Source organism: Leguminivora glycinivorella, chromosome 17 (genome assembly GCF_023078275.1).
Source record: "Leguminivora glycinivorella isolate SPB_JAAS2020 chromosome 17, LegGlyc_1.1, whole genome shotgun sequence".
NCBI classification, from domain to species: Eukaryota; Metazoa; Arthropoda; class Insecta; order Lepidoptera; family Tortricidae; genus Leguminivora; species Leguminivora glycinivorella.
The window spans coordinates 5785454-5811304 of record NC_062987.1 but is presented as its reverse complement, the minus strand read 5'-3'; the positions used below and the strand labels follow the sequence as shown (position 1 = coordinate 5811304).

At 47.7% G+C, this 25851-nt stretch overlaps 3 protein-coding genes across 3 annotated transcripts; 2 read left to right on the top strand and 1 right to left on the bottom strand.

Moving 5' to 3' along the window:
* The first annotated feature begins 975 nt into the window (after positions 1 to 975).
* On the top strand, positions 976 to 2696 carry LOC125235452 (dnaJ homolog subfamily C member 17). The gene is made up of 3 exons (XM_048142022.1): positions 976 to 1150; positions 1555 to 2164; positions 2345 to 2696. Exons 1-3 carry the CDS (start codon positions 1076 to 1078, stop codon positions 2533 to 2535), a joined length of 876 nt encoding a protein of 291 aa, XP_047997979.1. The 5' UTR covers positions 976 to 1075; the 3' UTR covers positions 2536 to 2696.
* A 48-nt stretch (positions 2697 to 2744) lies between these two features.
* On the bottom strand, positions 2745 to 5489 carry LOC125235451 (CWF19-like protein 2 homolog). Its single transcript, XM_048142021.1, has 5 exons — positions 5296 to 5489; positions 4072 to 5199; positions 3574 to 3957; positions 3081 to 3419; positions 2745 to 2895 (listed from the first exon to the last, which is right to left on the bottom strand). The coding sequence occupies exons 1-5, from the start codon at positions 5371 to 5373 to the stop codon at positions 2752 to 2754; spliced, it is 2073 nt and encodes a 690-aa protein (XP_047997978.1). The 5' UTR covers positions 5374 to 5489; the 3' UTR covers positions 2745 to 2751.
* A 714-nt stretch (positions 5490 to 6203) lies between these two features.
* On the top strand, positions 6204 to 24932 carry LOC125235583 (serine/threonine-protein kinase PAK mbt). Its single transcript, XM_048142180.1, is given in 11 exon segments — positions 6204 to 6455; positions 6701 to 6858; positions 6944 to 7526; positions 13136 to 13239; positions 15693 to 15884; positions 16189 to 16365; positions 17215 to 17337; positions 17896 to 18034; positions 18037 to 18059; positions 18344 to 18481; positions 24738 to 24932. Coding segments are annotated over 10 exon segments (1824 nt in total). The 5' UTR covers positions 6204 to 6455; positions 6701 to 6708.
* The last annotated feature ends 919 nt before the right edge of the window (positions 24933 to 25851 follow it).

The window sequence follows — 25851 nt, the reverse complement described above, 5'->3', positions numbered from 1 at the left end:
AGTAATGTAATCGTCCAAATTCCCACATACCATAATCACGTATGAAATTAACTTAAGCCACAGAAATTGAAATTACAGAAAATAATATTTAGGTTAGAATCCTACGTCACATTGACAGTAACAGGTTAGCCAACTATATAACATTTATGGCTCCCCACAGACAGTCTTAAAAATTCATAATCTTAAAAAAAACTTGTATGCAATCTGACAGTTCAAACTGACACTGACAAGACACTGACAGATCTGAACTGTCAGATTGCATACAAGTTTTTTTTAAGATTATGAATTTTTACTTTAAAACTTTGACAAAAGTTTAAGGCCCCCCTCAGACGGGAGACAAAACTGTTTTGTCTCCGTCGTATTTGTATGAAAAGTTGCGTCGCCTCGTGTGCGCACCTTCATACTAGGCCATAGGCTCCCCACAGACAGTCTTAAAAATTCATAATCTTAAAAAAAACTTGTATGCAATCTGACAGTTCAAACTGACACTGACAGATCTGAACTGTCAGATTGCATACAAGTTTTTTTTAAGATTATGAATTTTTAAGACTGTCTGTGGGAAGCCATAGACCGAGCGACGGAGACAAAACAGTTTTGTCGCCCGTGTGCGCGGAGCCTAAAGAATCAGCTGAGTTTTTAAATTGATCTTAAATATCTTGTCGGTGTCAGTGTTTCTAGTAGAATAAAAGCGTAGAAATGAGGGAGTGACAACATTGTAGTGTCGTCCCTTTCAAAGTTTGTGTGAGAAAACGGGACGACACTATGATGTTGCTATTTCTATTCTTTTTTGTTAGGCTGTAAATTCAGACAATCGTTTTTACAACTTGATTTTGTTGAGAATACAGTACGAAGAATCACTCGATATGACGAAATTTAGAATTATTCAAAGGAATAAATAAGGACTTTATAAATTAATCAGAAACATTGATTCAATCAATGTAGAATTCCATTCCCATACTTCACTACTGATGTGATGATGTCAGTGTCACTGTCAATCAGTCAAATTACCAACCTGAAATCCGCGTCCTATTTAGTAGTGAAATTTGGTGTATTTATCTAAATTAAAAAGATTAAAATGGCTAAAACAAAAATTGAGGACGTCGATTTATATGCTATCCTTGATCTTACTATTAGCGCCACAGAACCTGAGGTATGTATTCTTTTGAATAATTATGATCTGTGCAGTTATTTCACAATCATTGTTTTTATCTTACTTAGTTTTAAATATTGATTATTAGCTTTTTCCCGCGGCTTTGCTCGCGTTAGAAAGAGACAAAAATAGCCTATGTCACTCTTCATCCCTTCGACTATCTCCACTAAAAAAAATCACGTCAATTCGTCGCTCCGTTTTGCCGTGAAAGACGGACAAACAAACAGACACACATACTTTCCCATTCATAATATTAGTATGGATTAAACTCTGTCAAACAAGTCTGTCAGTAAATAAGAAGGAGAATTATTTGCATTTAGGGTACTAGAGAAAAGGATACCTATAGTTTTCTTAGTTCTTATTTACTGACAGACTTGTTTGACAGAGTATATATTAAATTTCAGATCAAGAAAGCATACCGGAAAAAAGCACTACAGTGCCATCCTGACAAAAATCCAGATGATCCAAAAGCAGCAGAAGCATTTCACGAACTCTCAAGGGCTTTGGAGATCCTTACCGATGCTGCTGCACGCTCTGCCTATGACAAAGTACTACGAGCTAAAGAAGCTGCAAAACTCAGGCATAAAGAACTCGACAGTAAGAGACAGAAGCTCAAAGAAGACTTAGAAAGGAGAGAAAGGGAAGCAATGTCTGGGTCAGGAATGAGTAATCTTACAGATGAACAAAAATTGGCTGCTGAAATACAAAGGTTGCAGAAAGAGGGTAGTAGACTTCTGCAGGAAGAACAAAAGAGGGTTAAAGAGGAAATACAGAGAAGCCTGGGCCGTCTTACTGACCCTGTATGGGATTCAAGTTTGAACAGAATCAAGATTAAATGGAAGGCAGATAAAACAGATGAAAGCAATGGAGGATATGATGAGGCAACATTAAGGAAGTTTCTGAAAAAGTATGGGGATATTGTAGCATTAATTATATCTCCTAAGAAGAAGGGGAGTGCTTTGGTTGAGTTTACTTCTAAGGAGGCTTCCGACATGGCAATTGAATTTGAAAAAGGTGTTTTTTTAATTCCTCTTTTCATCTGAATACTCTATAATTAGATAATTTATAGATTAAACCCTGAGGAATAACGAATAACACAATTCCTTGAGAGTAACTCTATACATTACACAATTTGGAATATCTCTTATTATAACTGATAGTGATTGCACTTTCTAATATTTTTTGTCATTTCAGGTATACCGGAAAACCCTCTCACATTGAAGTGGTTAAATGACAAACCTGTGCTAACAACAAAGCGGGATGCTCCAGGGCCTTCACTGGTTTCAGATAGGGATTATGAATCACTTGTGATGACTAAAATGAGACAGGCTGCAGAGAGGCAGAGACTCATAGAACAAATGATGAAAGAGGAAGGGGCAAAGTGAATAAATTATTTGACAAAATAGAATTTGCTTGATACCTTTTGAACATTTGGTATTCTACTATTGTGGTGTTTAGCAATACATCAATTGACCATATCACATGCCAATGTTAAATATTTTTTAATAAGAGAAATATGCAAATAATATATGGAGTACAGACTGGATTGTGTCATTTTAATTACGGATACATTTAGAAATAATAATGACCCATATGTTCTTTCACACTTTATTCTTACTAACTACATCAAATGGTTTCCATTCTCTTGAGAATTCTAGCACTTTTTGCCTTTGTTCGTTACTTTGTTCCCTTTTCGGATTTTTCCATAAGTAGTGGTCCAGGTCTAGAATACCCCCAATTATTTCCTGCAAAAAAATAGTATATAAGACTAGTATACATTTTTCTTTGGATTGCATAATATTGCACAACATTGCTTAACAGTTTGTGTGGAAAGAGTTGTGAAATTTATAAGGCCCTATTTATACATACTGTGCCCTCTTACCACACAGACTAAATTATACCTAATATAAACTTCTTAAATTTGAATTACCTCAGCAAAATTTTTGGGAAACAGTTGTTGATCTTCAATAACATGGGCAAAGCCAGGATCCATGGCAAAATCAACCCAAAAATATGGAAGCCCTTTAGGAACACCTTTCCTTATATTTTTCCCCTTTAATTCCACAACTTTCTTATTGACAGACCATTCTGCTTCACATTCTAGAAGAGCTTTCTTGAAATAGATTGAAGCCATGTCCCCTACATCTCTTGGCAATGGTATGCAATTAATAACCAAATGTGGGAATTTATGCAGTCTTGTTGCTGTTTCAAAGAATACAACATCCTTGTCTTGAGAATTGAAGAATTTGGTGAGAGCTTGTCTGTAATTCTGAAAAAAAAAGTTATGAATTTCAATATTTAACTGGCAATAAACAGATGTATATTATATTTAAAATCATTTTAAATGCTATCAACCCCATGCTTAAGCCAAATACAGATTACAATATAAAAAACAGTGATAAGTGATTTTTTTCTTATCTTACCATGATTTCCTCCCAAACATCTTCATCAACAGCAGTAACACATGTAGAATGCTGAATTGTAGTGATAATACATTGCCCCTTTACCAGCGACTTCCTAGAAGGCAGTGCCAAGTACACCTTAGTCCCGCAGCTCACCATAAGATGTTTCAACATGTTCTTAGAATCCAGACAATATTCACATCCTTCTAGAGACCTCTCCATTTTACTATGCTGTTGAATGGCTCTCTGTTTCTCTCTCTCACTGTCCTTAGCTTCATTCCTGTTTTTGGATATCTCATCAGTGAATATGTCTTCAAGGTCATCATTTGGATTCTTGTGTTTGGCTGCAATGTTAGCGAGTTCTGCATCTTCATTGAAATTGTCACCATATTTCTCTTCTTGGAACTGAAATCAAATAAAGATAATGCAATAAGTTCAGTTGGTATTTTGTGAACATCTCTTTGCTGATTTTTTGTTAAATCAAATTCTAAATATATTAATTTTTATGTTAATACTCACCATTTGCTTAAGATTATACTTGTCATCATTGCCAAAGTACTTAGTTCTTTCTCCAGAAGCATGTGTTTCAGCCTTTCTCTTCCCACCTTTACTTCTTGGATCCCCACCTGACCCTTTAGACAAAGGTCTACTATTACCCATACTGTTTGTTGACATCAGCATTACTCTGTCATCCTCCTCCTCTTTGCCTGCATCTGGATTCTGTTTCCTGTATTCTCTAGCTGCTTCAAGTTTAGCTTTAAGTTCAGTTACTAAAGCTGTGTTTCCCATAATTTCTGCTTTTACAATTTTTGCAGCTAACTTGTTCAGCTTCTCATCACTTAAATACAGCAAATCCTTTTTGGAATTTTGCTCTGATTCTACATCATTTGTTGTGGTTGGTTTTAATTCTATATCTCTGCGTTCAGGGGATTGATCTCTTAAATCCATCCTGTTTTCCATATCACCTCTTCTATCCCTTCTGTTGTCATCTCGTCTTTCCCTTTCATCCCTTCTATTGTCATCTCTTCTATCCCTTTCATCCCTTCTATTGAGATTTCTATCCCTTGAATCTTTTCTGTAGTCATCCCTTGACTCTTTTCTGTAGTCATCTCTTAAATCCCTCCTGTAGTCGTCTTTTGAGTCCCTCCTGCAATTGTCTTTAGAATCCCCTCTACTGTCCTCTCTTGAGCTACTTATATTGTCTTCTTTTGACTCTCTATGTTCATCTTTTTTGGAATCTTTCCTCCAACCACCAGACTTGTGACTGTAAGAGCTACTATAACTCCTACTTTTTCTTTTGTAATCTGTATCTGTATAAGATTCTTTTGAACTAGAAGATCTAGAATATAGATCTTCAAATGATTCAGGTTTGAGAAATGGTTTAGATTTGCGGAAACTCTCAGGAGTTTGTGGTAAGCCTCCACCACCATCTTTCCAATAGGGATTGAGTTCTCTACTGCTAGTTGCGGGGTTATACGAGTCTATGTGTTTTTTCTCCTCTTGTTTAGGCTTCCTTATATCGTCTTTAGTGTATGTTTTCATCATACCTGTCATGGCCATCCAATCTTCTCGTTCAGCATTACTTTGCTTAGGTTCGGGTTGTTTTTCCACCCATTCGTCCTCACTAGAGCTGCTGGAACTAGTAGACTGTAATAAAATTAGAGGTTAAATGTGTAAAAAAAGAATAACTACGTGTTCTGTTCTTAAATTAAGTTGAAATATAAATACACTATTTGTACTTACGCTGTGACGTCTTCGCTCCCGTTTATCCTTATGTTTACTTTTCTTTTTGTGTTTATCTTTCTTCCCTTTTTCTTTCATTTTCGAACTCAAATATTGCTAGTTAATTTAAATACAAGTTTAAAAATATTCTTTTGAATATCTTCTCTTCTATTCTTTAAATCCCTGCTTTAAATGCTTCATACATCGTCACTACACTCTCACTACTGTCAGTGTCATTTTACTCATTTTTGAGTTTTCCACAGAGTAGAAAATTCTGTTTATGGTCGTGTCTAGTAACACACGTGCACACTGATAGGTCGCGGTCGCGGTCGTTTTAAGCTCGGAACACACTACGCGGACGTCCGTCGTAAAACGACCGCGACCTATCAGTGTGCACGGAACAAAACATCCAGAGAGCCAGATTTCGATCGGACGTCCGTGCGCTCAAGGCCACGTCCGCGTCCGTCGACCGATAGTTTGCACGGTTATGTGTATTTCCATTGTCCAGATTCCCGTCCGCGGTCGATTTACGACGGACGTCCGCGTAGTGTGTTCCTAGCTTAGCTAGGAACATACTACGCGGACGTCCGTCGTAAAACGACCGCGACCTATCAGTGTGCACGGAACAAAACATCCAGAGAGCCAGATTTCGATCGGACGTCCGTGCGCTCAAGGCCACGTCCGCGTCCGTCGACCGATAGTTTGCACGATTATGTGTATTTCCATTGTCCAGATTCCCGTCCGCGGTCAATTCACGACGGACGTCCGCGTAGTGTGTTCCTAGGTCCTAGCTTTACGACGGACGTCCGCGTAGTATGTTCCTAGCTTTCTGCGTTCAAGAAGAACTCAAAGACAGAAAAAACCGGTTCAAGATGAGTAAGTACATCCCTAGCCCGGAATGCGCTTTTTTGCGTTTTGTGTGGTTTTGCGTGACAGTTTTGGTTGGGTGATAGAACGACGTGAATTTTAATACTTATCACAAGAGTCATGTTTTTATGTAAATCAAGCAATTCGACAGTGAAACATTAATATAAACAGGACCATCTATTGCCCGTTAATTAAATTTATTTGATACACAACGACATGGCCGCTAAGAATGTCATGGTTTCCATGGAGTAGACTATTTGGTATTCAGTTTGTGTTCCAAGTAACAAAGTGTGCAAGTATTTAGGATATCGGAGGTTCGTATTAACATACACTATTGGTCATTGTTCTCTTACAATAGCGTATCTAGTTGTATACGAATAGTAATCGATTGTTTACGCATCTGATCTAGAAAGTATTGCTACGCTATTTTCCAGCTTTCTTTTTCGCGTTACATAAAGTATTTCCGGTGCTTACTGTTATTACCGAGTCTAATGAAAAGCAAACACGCTTGAAGAGCTTTTGGTTTACGTGTTTGGTCTAACACAGACTTTTTTTGCAGCAATATCAATGAGCAGTATGTTTTCTAAGAAAAAGAAGAAGCCTCTTATTTCACCGCCCAGTAATTTTGAACACAGAGTCCATACTGGCTTTGATAGACGAGAGGGCAAATTTGTTGGTCTACCACTGCAGTGGGCATCTCTTGTTGGAAACAATCAGGTAAGACATCTCTTAAATTTTTAAATGTGTACTTGCACATACTGAACAGAATACAGATAAAAATATCAAAATGAATATTTTGCAGATACTGAAATCAACAAACAGACCACTGCCAATGGTAGATCCCTCAGAAATTACCCCCACGGAAATCCTAGATTTAAAAACCGTAGTAAGAGGCGACCATCGGACTGCCTCCGTATCCTCTCTAATTTCCACTCCTTCGCAAGTGCTCCCTAACCTTCCAGTACAACCTGTTCAAAATGGTGTCATATTGCCAAAAACATCAAATGTTGCAAGATCAAATTCACTGAGAAGTAGTAGTCCTCCTAGAATAAGAAGAGATTTCCGGAACCAGCCTAATGTCCCACCAGCAGTTCCTGAAGAGTCCCCACCTGTACCACCAGCCCCGACACAGTATCCCAGTTTACGAAGAGAACACAGCAATTACACTTTAAATAAGCCAATAGCCGAGTCACCTACAGAGTGGGCTCAGCATACACATGAGGCCACAGTCAGGCCTGTGTCGGAGCTTAATGACAACCACCATGCTACCATGACCTACCAGAATGTACAGAACGCCAATGTGCCTTATCAACACAACCACCCACCAAAACAGATGTCTCATGGCAGCATGCACAGAGGGCTCAATGGAAATAATGGCAACATGGGTAAGGAATCTTATTTGTTATTTCAATCATAGCATACCTCAAATTCATAATATTAGTTCTTTACTTATAGAGTGAGTGCTTGAAATTATAATGATTACAATTACAATCATTCAAAACATAGAAATTTACAGTACCAAATATAATTTTGTCAGTAGAAAAAGTAATAAGTCAGTCAGAAGAAAACCATTAGAACCTTCTTCTTCTTCATACTTAAGAGGTGTGCTCTTGTTGGTGGAGCATTCTCCAACTCGTCCAGTCCTAACATCATTTAAATTTGCCAGCGTTTGCCACTCACAAAGAGGGTGTGTGTATATGTTACATAGCTTTTCAAAAATACATATAATTAATAAAATAATAATAAAGAAATAATATTGGGGACAACTAACACAAATCAACTAAGTCCCAAACTAAGCTAAGCTTGTACTATGGGTGCTAAGCGACGATATACATACGTAAATAGATAAATACATACGTATATACATAGAAAACATCCATGACTCAGGAACAAATATCTGTGATCATCACACAAATAAATGCCCTTACCGGGATTCGAACCGTAACCCTGCACTACAGCCTGAGGCAGACCAGTCGTCAATTTACGTTAGATACCACACATTTGAAACATCAAATGATAATTTAGGCTTATGACATAATAATTAACTTATTATTACAGTAAGTGGACTGGTTTTCTTACTTTTATCAACATGCTGAAACTGGAACAGTACTTAATTAATGAGAGTTGATAGAAATTTAACCTTATTTGATAATATGTTATCAAATTATTTTTAATGGGTTTTGGGCTACCTACTCACATAATTTTTGTTGACAGTATTTTATTTGATAATGCCAGTTCTAATGATAACTGTTGCATTGTTTATGGTTGTATTAGTTTGTTTAGATTTGTAGGCATTTTACATATGAATCTGGTACATTTAGAGTCAGTTCACACATTGATTAACGTCAATCATCAGTGAAATATAAAAGTTCCTATGGCTTAAATTAGCGAGGAGTAAAAGCCATGACTAGGGTTGCCAACTTTTTTTTAGGGAAATATAGTATTTTAGAAAATTCCATCTAAAAAATATAGTACATCGAAATAAAATATAGTACGGTACACATAATCGATAACCAAGTCGTAGAGATCGTTCTTTCTGTCCACTCTAAGGGGCTCCATTCGGTTTTCATCGATTTTTGACAAGTTTTGTGTTGCATTGGTTCTCATATTTAAGTATCGTCAAAAGTTGTATGGCCGAATATCACTTCCCAACTCACGTTTCGCGGAATTTTATTCCGCTGAATGTTCATTTCCCAACTTATTGTTTTATTTGCCAAGCTCACATTTACCAACTTAACATTTGGCCTTTTTAAAAAAAGCAAACTTTCATGTTGTCGAATGTTTTACTTAGCGTAATATAGGTATAACTAGTTGTTTATTGTATGTAATGTATCAAATGTTTTATTGAACACCAACAATATATATGGCGTATGTCGAAAAATATGCAATATTGAGTCTTCTATCACTTTAGAATAGAATAGAATATTTGTTTATTTCATTCACCACAAAAAATGTAATTTACATTATTTTTTTGACAGGTATGCAATTTTTACTTACGTACCTATTAATATTCTTTTAATTTCAATAGTTACCTACTTACTTTTTTTACAAGACCCATATTAAAAAACCGGCCAAGAGCGTGTCGGGCCACGCTCAGTGTAGGGTTCCGTAGTTTTCCGTATTTTTCTCAAAAACTACTGAACCTATCAAGTTCAAAACAATTATCCTAGAAAGTCTTTATAAAGTTCTACTTTTGTGATTTTTTTCATATTTTTTAAACATATGGTTGAAAAGTTAGAGGGGGGGGACGCACTTTTTTTTCCTTTAGGAGCGATTATTTCCGAAAATATTAATATTATCAAAAAACTATCTCAGTAAACCCTTATTCATTTTTAAATACCTATCCAACAATATATCACACGTTGGGGTTGGAATGAAAAAAAAATATCAGCCCCCACTTTACATGTAGGGGGGGTACCCTAATAAAACATTTATTTCCATTTTTTATTTTTGCACTTTGTTGGCGTGATTGATATACATATTGATACCAAGTTTCAGCTTTCTAGTGCTAACGGTTACTGAGTTTATCCGCGGACGGACGGACGGACGGACGGACAGACAGACATGGCGAAACTATAAGGGTTCCTAGTTGACTACGGAACCCTAAAAAAAAGAATACCCATATTATAAATACTTTTATTTTTTATGAAATTTTACATTGTTTTAAAAACATTTTTACTTCAATGAAATCTAGACTTTTATAAAAATGCAAAAGCGATTTTAATTTTAAACTAATTAAGGCAATTTTTTTTACCAAAGCACCAGTTTCGGTCCTAAAATAGTTCAACTTTGATGCTAAATATCACAGAATCAATGAGCTGTGAAGTAGGTACCTAATTGACAATGTTTCAAAATTTTCAATGTCCCTAAATCGAAAACCATTTCGAGATATACGCTTGTAGATCACATAAATAATTTTTTTAATTTTTTTTCCCTATTTTTAGTATAAAAAATCTTAAAAATAGTTTAAAGGGGAAGTGACGTCAAATAGCTGATTTAGAGCTGCCACTATACCAAAAAAATCTTCCAGTTGGGATGTCACTTGAGTTTGACAGTGACACTTATCACAGTTCGTAGCAAAGATATTAAAAATTTCATGGCTTAGTCTATGGTTCGTAGTCATTCACTATGGTTGACAGTGACACCTTGACAGTCAGACATACCGGACTGTTTGAGCTGACTGTTAAAACTTTTTTTTTAGAAATGATTTTGTCGTTTTCTTAGGTGTATGAAACAACACATGTGACGTCACGAAGCTGTGTCTTGACGTTTGTAACTTACGCTCTTTCTGCTCGAAGTAGTAATAAGAAGGGATTTTCTCATTAAAATAGCAGTTTTTGGAAAAATAAAAAAATACGTGTATCTTTTAGTATTGAGTTCTTTCAAACCAATCAATAAAAAGTAGTACTCAAAAATATGAAATGTTGTCAATTATGGGATGCTAGTTTGTTTAAAGACGATTCTGTTAATATGATATGCTTTAGAAACTATCGTAATATTCATAATACCAATGGATTCAAATCGAAGCTCATCGGAGTAGAGAATCCCCTTAAGAAATGTCGTTATTTAATATATCATGGAAAAATACAAATGTTTGCAAACAACGGTAGCTTTATACGTAACTGCAATATTTGCAGGTCAGAACGAAGTAATGAAATGTACAGTGAAGGTTAAATATGAATAAAAGCGCGAGCGGAGCGAGCGCGAAATTTTTTTCATTATCAAAACGCCGCTCCTGGCGGTTTGACCCTAGTGTAAATTTGCCACTGACATGGACCCCAAAAATATAGTACTTTTGCGTACTATATATGTTTCATATAGAATATAGTACGCTGGGCCAAAATATAGTACAGTACTATATTATATAGTACGGTTGGCAACCCTAGCCATGACGGAGAGAAAAAAAAAAAAAAGTTCCTATGCATATGAAATAATAGTTACCACCTGTATTAATCGTGACTGACGGTTTGGTGCTTTTACACCTGACCAGAATGATTAATGTCATTTGGCAGTTAACTACTTACAGTCCTCAAAGGATTATACGGGCATAATATAGTACGGTGTCACATGCGGCAGCATGTCTTTTAGTGGGCACCCCACCGTGGGAATTAGAAGCGCAAGTATTGGTAGAACGCTACCGTACAAGGGCCGAAGGCTAGAACGCGTGGCGAGCACCTGGATGCCGAGGAAGCAGAGCGGGCTCAGCGGCTTGCAACAGATCGCCTAAAAGAAAGGTGGAAAAGATCACTGGAGGATTCCCCATATGGAGAACGCACCATACAGGCAATCCTCCCGTTATTTGATAGGTGGATTAATCGTAAACGTGGAGTCCTTACTTACAGGCTCACGCAGGTAATGACAGGCCACGGTTGCTTTGGTCATTACCTGCATAATATTAAGCGGGAACCGACTCCGGCTTGCCATGAATGCGGCAGTCCTGACGACACAGCCCAACATAATTTGGAGACCTGCGGTAAATGGGCAGTGGAACGACAGCAACTGGTAAACAGTGCAAGAATTATTGGGGGGGACCTCTCGTTGCGAAATATTGTTACCGCAATGCTTCACAATGAGAGATCCTGGGACGCAGTAGCTCTCTTTTGTGAAACGATAATTTCGCAAAAGGAGGCAGCTGAGAGGATGCGTGAGAATGACGTCGACGCGCATCCGCTTAGGCGTAGACGAAGAGGGAGAAGACGAGCACAGTACGCAGCTGATGTGCGTCAGATTCCTCAATAAGGCCGAATGGTTGGGTGCGCGATCTGGGGCGTATGGTTCCTCTTACGTCTCGGGGTATACCGCAACCACCTTTGACTGCGGTTAAAGAGTCCCTAAACTCTATTTTGATGCGGGCGACCAAGCTTAGACTAGCTGGGCGGTCAGGGGACGTCATGGCAGAATGCTAGCGATCCCTAGACGTCCCCTACACGACAGTGCAGGCTAAACCGATGTGGGTTTAGTGGGTAGGACGTTTCCCCCCTTTCTCAACAAGAGAATGGTATGGGAGATGAGAGTCCCACATAACCCCCGAAATCAATGGGGGTATGCGTAACAGCATTACCACATCGTTAAAAAAAAAGTTAACTACTTACAGTAGTAAATAATAACAATAGATGATTTGGTGCACCTTCCTCGCTTACTTTAGTCCACCATACTGGTGTAGGCCTCCTTCAAATACCTTACCTGGGGCCACTGCCTCAATTTTGATATTGTCGTCCCAATGCGTCTGAGATCTTTGAGGATGGATTCTCCCTTGTCCATAACATGCTATTTCCATAATAGCTTCAATGGCGACCGGTCTGGCTTAGTCGGTAGTGACCCTGCCTGCTAAGCCGCGGTCCTGGGTTCGAATCCCGGTAAGGGCATGCATTTGCGTGATGAGCACAGATATTTGTTCATGAGTCATGGATGTTTTCTATGTATTTAAGTATGAATATCGTCGCTTAGCAGTCATAGTACAAACTTTGCTTAGTTTGGGGCCAATTTGATCTGTGTAAGGTGTCCCCAATATTTATTTATTTATTTATTTAATTTTAAAACAATCTTGTTGATAAGAGTTTTGAATGATTCACGGTTATTTTCATTAGACTTATATTGACCAAAAATCAAAAAGGTAATCACGGTCTATATCCCGGTCAATATAAGTCTAATCTTATTGATAACCAACAATTTGAGGCAAGTTGTAACTTTTGATCGAAATCATCACATACTGGGGCCCGTTTCTCGAAAGGTACAAACCTTGTATTACAAGTGTGTTTCCATGACAACCCATACGATTTGACAGTTCGCGCACTTGTAATACAAGGCTTGTACCTTTCGAGAAACGGGCCCCTGGTAGGGTAGGTAGGTAATAATTATAATTTCTCAAGTTTGTCACCAGAAAAAAACGCTAATTTAACGCTAATTTTTCTATGAGACGATAAACATTCGCGCATACAATTTGCCGCTTTTTCTAGTGACGAAATTGACTAACATATAGTTGTCCCAACAACAGGTGAACCATACGGCGCGCGGGCCGCGCACGCACCGGGCGCGGCCGGCGCGGCGCACCTGCCGCTCGCAGCCTCCAAACACGAGCTGAGGTTGACGCATGAACAGGTAATTATGGTTTTACTTCTTTTGCTTATGTGTTGTCTGTAGTACAGTCACTATCATATAAATCTATGCGGCCGGGATGCGAAAAAATATCTGAACACGTCTTGACAATAGAGGTGTGTTCAGATATTTATGAACACCGCTGACCGCTCCGATAAATCTGATGGCGACTGTACAGTACAGATGTAGTCATGGTACAGTCACAGGCATAAATAAGTGATGATTTCTGTACCTTGTCGCTTTTAATCGTTTGACAATTTCATATCACAATTCAAACAAGACGTTATTAATATGACAAGGTACAATCATCACATATTTATGAAGGTGACTGTACTTCAGATAATCTCAGTGCCTTTTGCACAGAGACTAATTTAATGTATTATAAATAAATTATGTGACTCTTGGAATAAAAGACTACTTGAATGGCGACCATGTGGAGAAGAGCATCGTCAAAAAAGACCGCAGATGCGCTGGGCGGACGATATCAAAAGGACAGCTGGGAAAAAGTGACTTCAGATCGCACAAAACCGTGACGAGTGGCGCATGTTGAAGGAGGCCTACACCCGAAGGGTAGAGACAGGCTAAAAAGAGAGAGAGAGAAATAAATTATGTGAAAATATGATTGTAACATACTGTGCACAACATCTCTGCACCTTGCTTGCAAAAATATGTGATTAAATCTTGTTAGAAGTAATAAAACACAATTATTGCAAGCATATTATAAGCGCGGCCATGATCCATTCAAGGTTTAGGTACTTTACCCAACACAGTATAAGTATTATAAATTATAATACTTGTAAACTATTATGAAAACTATTTACCTTTTCCATAGTCGTACTGTTTTAGTCTTTTTATTAATTAGTAATAAATAAAACTTATTTTATCAATATGCTTGCATCTATACAATCTAATTTGCTTAAAATCCTGTTACACCAATAACAGTTAGCACACTTTATATTTAATAATAATTCCTTATTATTTCCATGATATAAAGCCCAGCAGACTAGGTGTGGCCAGAGCATCATTGATCTAAAACAGGTTTGCAAGGTGCTTCAGAATAACTAGTGGTTGTACAGGAAATTGCATATTTCATAGTTAAGTTCAACACATTGCATTAATGTCCAGGTTGTGGCATATGTCCGTTTCGACATAGCCACTTGTGTCGTATTATGCCGTATTCGGTGTCGGTGTCGGGTCCACCCAGTCGGCCTATTGGCGGGGGATTACCTTAGTTAAAATCATCGATGCCCATAAACTCTCACCAGTGGCTCCTCGTAGCTGTCTGCACGCAGCTGCCACACCCCGGGCAACCACGTCGACTCGTGGGCCGAACCTGGTAGAGGGGGGTTTAAGTGCGAGCACTTAAGCCTTGCGGCCTCTCCCCGTGTAGTGCATAGTGTCTGCCTCGGCTGAATAGCAGTCTACCGCCGGTGGCGAGGTAGCTAGGCAATTGTGGATGGCCTGAAGGGTACTGATAGGAGACCTGTTATCGCTACCTAGATACTGCATCCCTTCTCCTCTCCGATCGTAGCGGCTATCCGTTCCATTGGAGCAAGAGGAGTAGGGACCAGAGGGTGCGTCTGTGTTTGCGCGAGCACTTACGCACCATAATATATCCTGCGCAACGGACTGTTTCTGGATACTGGCAATAGGGTACGCGAGCCACGTAAAGGCACACCAGAGAGTGGAACAGCAACACTCTCTTTCTTAAAATTGTCTGTTCCAGAACACGCAGTCGCTGTGGCCGAAATCGGCCATGACAGCATCATCATTATGTCGTAATACTTTGTTTGCACTAGTGCGCAAAGTGGTTCATTTCTTGTCAGGTCGAAACTTCAGAGTGCCACCTGTACTGAAAAACGTCACACGATACACGTGCGAAAAGGAAATTCGTAACTCGTAGATTTAACACTCCCTTCGATCGTGTTTTAATTTATCGCCACTCGTTTCGAATTTCCTCTTTTTCGCATTTCTATGTACTATTTTTTTCTGATGACTGATAACTTGGCAAGGGAAAGCAATGTTTCACCATGCCACAATACTTTTATAACAAAAATAGTAGGTACTAACATTTACATTTATGTAAACCATATTCCAAGTTTGTGTTGATTATGTTATTGATTCGGATTTAAAGCAACTGGAAAGATAAGTTTCTGTGCTTTTACCGCCCACCCTACATTGAATTTTATTTTTGATGCGTCTTAGAAGGATTTATCTCAAACGTTTTGCTAATACAATATTGGTCAAGATTTCCCTGTGAATATCACATTAAGGGTCTCCCCAAACATATCGACGCGGAATCAGCTTTCGCCAACCAAAAATCGCTCGTCAGTATGAACATGCGTACGGATGCGTTCAGTGACGACGACGCGTAACCGTCTACATACTAACGAGCGATTTTTGGTCGGTTATTATTAGTTTGGGGAAATCCTAATTGTAAACTCTTGTCTGTCCAGTTCCGCGCAGCGCTCCGCCTTGTCGTCAGCGAGGGGGACCCACGTTCCACACTCTCTGGCTTCAGTAAAATCGGCGAGGGCTCCACGGGCGTGGTGTGCGCCGCCACAGACTCCCGTACGCGCCGCCGCGTCGCCGTCAAAATGATGAATCTGAGGAAACAACAGCGGAGGGAGCTGCTGTTCAATGAAGTGGTGAGTTGGTGAAATTGTGCGCTATATGTCGTTGTACCGCGTGGTGGGATTCCTACAACGCGCTAACGATGTGTCGACATAGATTCTACATATACGGTTGAGATTGATAAGTTTTGGTGCCACATGGGCGACTGTGTTCTCTTGTTATTGTTCTTATCAGCTGGGTTGTGCCATCAACTTCTGCAAGATGCAAGATCTTCGTGGTGTTTCAGACTCCCGCACGCGGTTCTGCTTTGTCAGTTTGCCTCGTGACTCTTTTCCTTTCTACTTACCTCATTCTATTGTTTATTTTTGTTTTTCTCAGGTGATAATGCGCGACTACCCTCACCCGCACATTGTGGAGATGCACGCTTCCTATTTAGTCGGCGACGAACTCTGGGTGGTCATGGAATATATGGCGGGCGGGGCTCTCACCGACGTCGTCACTAGAGCCAGAATGGACCCGGAACAAATTGCCACAGTCACGAAACAGTGTCTCAAGGTATATATCTACCTACCTCATTCAGATCAGTTTTAGATAATCCAGACATAAGAATTAGTAGAGCTGGGAAAGGGGAGGAAAATAGACCTCTGTCCGACCTCTTTAGATGAGCTCTTCCTGTAAGACTCTTTTTACGAAACGACTTCTAAAATGTACTAAAACCTAAGGTACAGTCAGCTGCAAAGAAAAGTAGACCGCCTTGCATAAAAATTTGTATGGCAGGGGGCAGGGGATCTCCTTTTTTCTGCAACTGACTGTACCTCGAGTGTAGGACATGTACTAATAGTACAAAAGACACGATTCCCTGCACTGTACTAGACCGAACTACTCCCAAATGATTCTGCTCTCTAGTACATTTAGTACACACACACGCGCAACAGAATGGGAGCGAAAGGAGCGAAGAGCCGAGGAGTGACAATTACAGCAAAGCGATCCGTGTGATCCTACCGAAACCGACCGAGAGCGCGCGAAAACGGCCGATCAGCTCTCGGCTAGTACGAGCGAACGTTACTGTACGCCATATGCACAATTTATCTCTCGCTCTCTCGGTGTACTACTGTCCTAAATGTCCTAAAAGAACGAACTAGTACACTTCGGAGATCGTACTAGTTGGGAGCGATCTTTTTAGTGAACGAGCAGGCACAACTCTATCGAGTAGGTACTAAAAGTATATGGATATATGCTGTGAGACAGTTAAGTACCTAGTTTTTTTAGTGACGCGATATTGCATCTGTGTTAACGGATTAAATCTGAATTTAACCTTATTACGGATAAGCCTAAATGATACTTTAAGACTTTCGTTATTGTATGTATTTTTACAAAAACATTAGCATTATTTTTATTTATCAGGCTCTAGCATTCCTCCACGGGCAAGGCGTTATACATCGAGATATCAAGTCGGACTCAATACTCCTCACAGCAGACGGCAGGGTCAAACTATCCGACTTTGGTTTCTGTGCTCAAGTATCGCAGGTAAAGTCCCAAATTCTATTAACAATTTTCATGAAGCAAATATAATATGTTTTAAGTATTTAAAATTATTATAGCCCTTTAGGAATTTGATAATTTAATTTTAAAATAAGCCCTCTAGAACCAAGCTTTAGCCAAACCAACTGCAATTCAACGTCATCTACATCAGCGATAAAAAATGCGGTCTCAATAAATATGACGTATTTTCTTTACCTTAGCTTTTTATCACTAAGGGCCACTTGCAACAACGAAAATGGAGGGTTAACCCGAGGGTTTGGAAGATGACAGCCCACTAACCCTGAGTTAAGTGGTTGGTGCAAGTGGGCCTAACTAGCTTTGGGGATTCAAAAATGAAGTCCTCTTAATGTTAGTAACGTACAGTCAACCAAGGCCACTCTAGAACCCTGTCGTATTGACACCGTGCTTTATTTGCTATAGCAGTCACTTTGACTTAGGGAAAGGGTTCTACAGTGGCCTAGGATTCAGATTGGTTGACTGTACAATGATATTCTCATTTGTAGTGTTATAATTTGGTGACAATAAATCGTTGTTATATTCTAGGAGCTTCCAAAACGTAAATCTCTAGTCGGCACGCCGTATTGGATGTCACCCGAAGTAATATCGCGGTTGCCGTACGGGCCCGAGGTTGACGTGTGGTCGCTTGGCATCATGATGGTGGAAATGGTTGACGGGGAACCGCCTTTTTCAACGAACCTCCTTTGCAGGTGAGACATGTTACATTTAGTGTACTTATAGTTTTGTAGCCATACTGGATGTCACCCGAAGTAATATCTCGGTCGTCTTACGAGCCCGAGGTATGTGGTTGCTCAGCGTCACGGTGGTGGAAATGGTGGACGAGGAATCATCGTTTTTCGCCGCTTTACACGTTAGAAAAACTTTTTTTTTAATTAGGTTATATTCTAGGGGCAATATGATATAGCATAACGTCAACATCACGTTATGGATCTCGTGCGAATCCGTTTATGAAACGACCGGTTCTATTTCCCAGGCGATGCGGCGCATCCGCGACATGCCGCCGCCGCGGCCGCGCGGCGCGGGCCGCTGCCCCGCGGACCTGCTCGGCTTCATCGAGAGCGCGCTCGTGCGGGACCCCGCCGCCCGCCTGCCCGCCGCGCGCCTGCTGCACCACCCCTTCCTGCGCCGCGCCGGCCCGCCCGCCCTTCCTGCGCCGGCGCCGCACACGCACACACTACACACGCCCGCGCTGCTCGTGCCGCTCATGCCGCCCGCCGGTCAGTACACGTCAGTACACGCACACACACTACACACACACAGCGCGCTCCTGCACCACCCCTTCCTGCGCCGCGCCGGCCGCCCGCGCTGCTCGTGCCGCTCATGCCGCCCGCCGGTCAGTACACGCACACGCACACACACTACACACACACAGCGCGCTCCTGCACCACCCCTTCCTGCGCCGCGCCGGCCGCCCGCGCTGCTCGTGCCGCTCATGCCGCCCGCCGGTCAGTACACGCACACGCACACACACTACACACACACAGCGCGCTCCTGCACCACCCCTTCCTGCGCCGCGCCGGCCGCCCGCGCTGCTCGTGCCGCTCATGCCGCCCGCCGGTCAGTACACGCACACGCACACACACTACACACACACAGCGCGCTCCTGCACCACCCCTTCCTGCGCCGCGCCGGCCGCCCGCGCTGCTCGTGCCGCTCATGCCGCCCGCCGGTCAGTACACGCACACGCACACACACTACACACACACAGCGCGCTCCTGCACCACCCCTTCCTGCGCCGCGCCGGCCCGCCCGCGCTGCTCGTGCCGCTCATGCCGCCCGCCGGTCAGTACACGCACACGCACACACACTACACACACACAGCGCGCTCCTGCACCACCCCTTCCTGCGCCGCGCCGGCCCGCCCGCGCTGCTCGTGCCGCTCATGCCGCCCGCCGGTCAGTACACGCACACGCACACACACTACACACACACAGCGCGCTCCTGCACCACCCCTTCCTGCGCCGCGCCGGCCCGCCCGCGCTGCTCGTGCCGCTCATGCCGCCCGCCGGTCAGTACACGCACACGCACACACACTACACACACACAGCGCGCTCCTGCACCACCCCTTCCTGCGCCGCGCCGGCCCGCCCGCGCTGCTCGTGCCGCTCATGCCGCCCGCCGGTCAGTACACGCACACGCACACACACTACACACACACAGCGCGCTCCTGCACCACCCCTTCCTGCGCCGCGCCGGCCCGCCCGCGCTGCTCGTGCCGCTCATGCCGCCCGCCGGTCAGTACACGCACACGCACACACACTACACACACACAGCGCGCTCCTGCACCACCCCTTCCTGCGCCGCGCCGGCCCGCCCGCGCTGCTCGTGCCGCTCATGCCGCCCGCCGGTCAGTACACGCACACGCACACACTACACACACACAGCGCGCTCCTGCACCACCCCTTCCTGCGCCGCGCGCCGGCCCGCCCGCGCTGCTCGTGCCGCTCATGCCGCCCGCCGGTCAGTACACGCACACGCACACACACTACACACACACAGCGCGCTCCTGCACCACCCCTTCCTGCGCCGCGCCGGCCCGCCCGCGCTGCTCGTGCCGCTCATGCCGCCCGCCGGTCAGTACACGCACACGCACACACACTACACACACACAGCGCGCTCCTGCACCACCCCTTCCTGCGCCGCGCCGGCCCGCCCGCGCTGCTCGTGCCGCTCATGCCGCCCGCCGGTCAGTACACGCACACGCACACACACTACACACACACAGCGCGCTCCTGCACCACCCCTTCCTGCGCCGCGCCGGCCCGCCCGCGCTGCTCGTGCCGCTCATGCCGCCCGCCGGTCAGTACACGCACACGCACACACACTACACACACACAGCGCGCTCCTGCACCACCCCTTCCTGCGCCGCGCCGGCCGCCCGCGCTGCTCGTGCCGCTCATGCCGCCCGCCGGTCAGTACACGCACACGCACACACACTACACACACACAGCGCGCTCCTGCACCACCCCTTCCTGCGCCGCGCCGGCCCGCCCGCGCTGCTCGTGCCGCTCATGCCGCCCGCCGGTCAGTACACGCACACGCACACACACTACACACACACAGCGCGCTCCTGCACCACCCCTTCCTGCGCCGCGCCGGCCCGCCCGCGCTGCTCGTGCCGCTCATGCCGCCCGCCGGTCAGTACACGCACACGCACACACACTACACACACACAGCGCGCTCCTGCACCACCCCTTCCTGCGCCGCGCCGGCCGCCCGCGCTGCTCGTGCCGCTCATGCCGCCCGCCGGTCAGTACACGCACACGCACACACACTACACACACACAGCGCGCTCCTGCACCACCCCTTCCTGCGCCGCGCCGGCCCGCCCGCGCTGCTCGTGCCGCTCATGCCGCCCGCCGGTCAGTACACGCACACGCACACACACTACACACACACAGCGCGCTCCTGCACCACCCCTTCCTGCGCCGCGCCGGCCCGCCCGCGCTGCTCGTGCCGCTCATGCCGCCCGCCGGTCAGTACACGCACACGCACACACACTACACACACACAGCGCGCTCCTGCACCACCCCTTCCTGCGCCGCGCCGGCCCGCCCGCGCTGCTCGTGCCGCTCATGCCGCCCGCCGGTCAGTACACGCACACGCACACACACTACACACACACAGCGCGCTCCTGCACCACCCCTTCCTGCGCCGCGCCGGCCCGCCCGCGCTGCTCGTGCCGCTCATGCCGCCCGCCGGTCAGTACACGCACACGCACACACACTACACACACACAGCGCGCTCCTGCACCACCCCTTCCTGCGCCGCGCCGGCCCGCCCGCGCTGCTCGTGCCGCTCATGCCGCCCGCCGGTCAGTACACGCACACGCACACACACTACACACACACAGCGCGCTCCTGCACCACCCCTTCCTGCGCCGCGCCGGCCGCCCGCGCTGCTCGTGCCGCTCATGCCGCCCGCCGGTCAGTACACGCACACGCACACACACTACACACACACAGCGCGCTCCTGCACCACCCCTTCCTGCGCCGCGCCGGCCCGCCCGCGCTGCTCGTGCCGCTCATGCCGCCCGCCGGTCAGTACACGCACACGCACACACACTACACACACACAGCGCGCTCCTGCACCACCCCTTCCTGCGCCGCGCCGGCCCGCCCGCGCTGCTCGTGCCGCTCATGCCGCCCGCCGGTCAGTACACGCACACGCACACACACTACACACACACAGCGCGCTCCTGCACCACCCCTTCCTGCGCCGCGCCGGCCCGCCCGCGCTGCTCGTGCCGCTCATGCCGCCCGCCGGTCAGTACACGCACACGCACACACACTACACACACACAGCGCGCTCCTGCACCACCCCTTCCTGCGCCGCGCCGGCCGCCCGCGCTGCTCGTGCCGCTCATGCCGCCCGCCGGTCAGTACACGCACACGCACACACACTACACACACACAGCGCGCTCCTGCACCACCCCTTCCTGCGCCGCGCCGGCCCGCCCGCGCTGCTCGTGCCGCTCATGCCGCCCGCCGGTCAGTACACGCACACGCACACGCACACACACTACACACACACAGCGCGCTCCTGCACCACCCCTTCCTGCGCCGCGCCGGCCCGCCCGCGCTGCTCGTGCCGCTCATGCCGCCCGCCGGTCAGTACACGCACACGCACACACACTACACACACACAGCGCGCTCCTGCACCACCCCTTCCTGCGCCGCGCCGGCCGCCCGCGCTGCTCGTGCCGCTCATGCCGCCCGCCGGTCAGTACACGCACACGCACACACACTACACACACACAGCGCGCTCCTGCACCACCCCTTCCTGCGCCGCGCCGGCCCGCCCGCGCTGCTCGTGCCGCTCATGCCGCCCGCCGGTCAGTACACGCACACGCACACACACTACACACACACAGCGCGCTCCTGCACCACCCCTTCCTGCGCCGCGCCGGCCGCCCGCGCTGCTCGTGCCGCTCATGCCGCCCGCCGGTCAGTACACGCACACGCACACACACTACACACACACAGCGCGCTCCTGCACCACCCCTTCCTGCGCCGCGCCGGCCCGCCCGCGCTGCTCGTGCCGCTCATGCCGCCCGCCGGTCAGTACACGCACACGCACACACACTACACACACACAGCGCGCTCCTGCACCACCCCTTCCTGCGCCGCGCCGGCCCGCCCGCGCTGCTCGTGCCGCTCATGCCGCCCGCCGGTCAGTACACGCACACGCACACACACTACACACACACAGCGCGCTCCTGCACCACCCCTTCCTGCGCCGCGCCGGCCCGCCCGCGCTGCTCGTGCCGCTCATGCCGCCCGCCGGTCAGTACACGCACACGCACACACACTACACACACACAGCGCGCTCCTGCACCACCCCTTCCTGCGCCGCGCCGGCCCGCCCGCGCTGCTCGTGCCGCTCATGCCGCCCGCCGGTCAGTACACGCACACGCACACACACTACACACACACAGCGCGCTCCTGCACCACCCCTTCCTGCGCCGCGCCGGCCGCCCGCGCTGCTCGTGCCGCTCATGCCGCCCGCCGGTCAGTACACGCACACGCACACACACTACACACACACAGCGCGCTCCTGCACCACCCCTTCCTGCGCCGCGCCGGCCCGCCCGCGCTGCTCGTGCCGCTCATGCCGCCCGCCGGTCAGTACACGCACACGCACACACACTACACACACACAGCGCGCTCCTGCACCACCCCTTCCTGCGCCGCGCCGGCCCGCCCGCGCTGCTCGTGCCGCTCATGCCGCCCGCCGGTCAGTACACGCACACGCACACACACTACACACACACAGCGCGCTCCTGCACCACCCCTTCCTGCGCCGCGCCGGCCCGCCCGCGCTGCTCGTGCCGCTCATGCCGCCCGCCGGTCAGTACACGCACACGCACACACACTACACACACACAGCGCGCTCCTGCACCACCCCTTCCTGCGCCGCGCCGGCCCGCCCGCGCTGCTCGTGCCGCTCATGCCGCCCGCCGGTCAGTACACGCACACGCACACACACTACACACACACAGCGCGCTCCTGCACCACCCCTTCCTGCGCCGCGCCGGCCCGCCCGCGCTGCTCGTGCCGCTCATGCCGCCCGCCGGTCAGTACACGCACACGCACACACACTACACACACACAGCGCGCTCCTGCACCACCCCTTCCTGCGCCGCGCCGGCCCGCCCGCGCTGCTCGTGCCGCTCATGCCGCCCGCCGGTCAGTACACGCACACGCACACACACTACACACACACAGCGCGCTCCTGCACCACCCCTTCCTGCGCCGCGCCGGCCCGCCCGCGCTGCTCGTGCCGCTCATGCCGCCCGCCGGTCAGTACACGCACACGCACACACACTACACACACACAGCGCGCTCCTGCACCACCCCTTCCTGCGCCGCGCCGGCCGCCCGCGCTGCTCGTGCCGCTCATGCCGCCCGCCGGTCAGTACACGCACACGCACACACACTACACACACACAGCGCGCTCCTGCACCACCCCTTCCTGCGCCGCGCCGGCCCGCCCGCGCTGCTCGTGCCGCTCATGCCGCCCGCCGGTCAGTACACGCACACGCACACACACTACACACACACAGCGCGCTCCTGCACCACCCCTTCCTGCGCCGCGCCGGCCCGCCCGCGCTGCTCGTGCCGCTCATGCCGCCCGCCGGTCAGTACACGCACACGCACACACACTACACACACACAGCGCGCTCCTGCACCACCCCTTCCTGCGCCGCGCCGGCCCGCCCGCGCTGCTCGTGCCGCTCATGCCGCCCGCCGGTCAGTACACGCACACGCACACACACTACACACACACAGCGCGCTCCTGCACCACCCCTTCCTGCGCCGCGCCGGCCCGCCCGCGCTGCTCGTGCCGCTCATGCCGCCCGCCGGTCAGTACACGCACACGCACACACACTACACACACACAGCGCGCTCCTGCACCACCCCTTCCTGCGCCGCGCCGGCCGCCCGCGCTGCTCGTGCCGCTCATGCCGCCCGCCGGTCAGTACACGCACACGCACACACACTACACACACACAGCGCGCTCCTGCACCACCCCTTCCTGCGCCGCGCCGGCCGCCCGCGCTGCTCGTGCCGCTCATGCCGCCCGCCGGTCAGTACACGCACACGCACACACACTACACACACACAGCGCGCTCCTGCACCACCCCTTCCTGCGCCGCGCCGGCCCGCCCGCGCTGCTCGTGCCGCTCATGCCGCCCGCCGGTCAGTACACGCACACGCACACACACTACACACACACAGCGCGCTCCTGCACCACCCCTTCCTGCGCCGCGCCGGCCCGCCCGCGCTGCTCGTGCCGCTCATGCCGCCCGCCGGTCAGTACACGCACACGCACACACACTACACACACACAGCGCGCTCCTGCACCACCCCTTCCTGCGCCGCGCCGGCCCGCCCGCGCTGCTCGTGCCGCTCATGCCGCCCGCCGGTCAGTACACGCACACGCACACACACTACACACACACAGCGCGCTCCTGCACCACCCCTTCCTGCGCCGCGCCGGCCCGCCCGCACTGCTCGTGCCGCTCAGATCGAATGATACACCGCTGCTACATAAAATAGTAGAAAATAGAAGAGGTCGCCACTTTCTTACTAACTGACAAATTTCTAAAGCCTATAGGTAGTAGTAGTGGTATGTTTATCGTAGAAATATGATCATAGGCATCATGCCGCCCTTTTTCTTCACGTTGGAGAAAATGGGAGGCAGACAGACCTATCACAGGCATAAGGAAAAGGGAGTCAGGTAGACCTATCGGCCTGTTGTACGAAACCTGGCAACATCATTATATGAAGAAAAAAAAAGTTATTTCAGATCTATAATTTTGTATCGCGCTGAGGTCTTAATATATATTTTTAATATTGGGATCATCTTACACAGATCAACTTAATCCCAAACTTAGCAAAGCTTGTACTATGGGTGCTAAGCGACGATATACATACTTAAATAGATAAATACATACTTATATACATAGAAAACATCCATGACTCAGGAACAAATATCTGTGCTCGTCACACAAATAAATGCCCTTACCGTGATTCAAACCCAGGACCGCCGCTTAGCAGGCAGCGTCACTACCGACTGAGCCAGACCGGTCGTCAATTCTCGGTCTTCTTCTGCACGATCCAGCCGCCTTTTCCTAGATTTAACCAAGGTGGACCTCTTTTGTTGTAGCTTTATCATAATTTTAAGCTCTTATATCTGGAATTATTTCAAGGTGATCTGCCTATCTCGGCCGCTGGAATGTGTAAAACCTAGACCGATCCTAATTCGTTATCAATAAATGTAAACAAAAAAATTATAACCGAGATTAAATTCTCATGAAATCAAAGGAGCCTAACAACAATATAACAACAATCTTTTTTTTTTTTCAGGTAATTAAAATATTACTAACGACTCGAGACCCACCCACCAGTTCGACACGAAAAAGACGTATTTATTTTATCGAAGCGACATGGAGCTTGCATCTTTGCATTTAGCACC

Excerpts from the sequence above, each read along its gene's own strand:
- LOC125235452 (XM_048142022.1), top strand. The coding sequence starts at position 1,076 with ATGGCTAAAACAAAAATTGAGGACGTCGATTTATATGCTATCCTTGAT. Across the intron at positions 1,151-1,554 it reads TTAGCGCCACAGAACCTGAG|ATCAAGAAAGCATACCGGAA; the intron begins GTATGTATTCTT and ends ATTAAATTTCAG. Across the intron at positions 2,165-2,344 it reads GGCAATTGAATTTGAAAAAG|GTATACCGGAAAACCCTCTC; the intron begins GTGTTTTTTTAA and ends TTGTCATTTCAG.
- LOC125235451 (XM_048142021.1), bottom strand. The coding sequence starts at position 5,373 with ATGAAAGAAAAAGGGAAGAAAGATAAACACAAAAAGAAAAGTAAACAT. Across the intron at positions 3,958-4,071 it reads AGTATAATCTTAAGCAAATG|TTCCAAGAAGAGAAATATGG; the intron begins GTGAGTATTAAC and ends ATTTGATTTCAG. Across the intron at positions 2,896-3,080 it reads TTCCCAAAAATTTTGCTGAG|GAAATAATTGGGGGTATTCT; the intron begins GTAATTCAAATT and ends ATTTTTTTGCAG.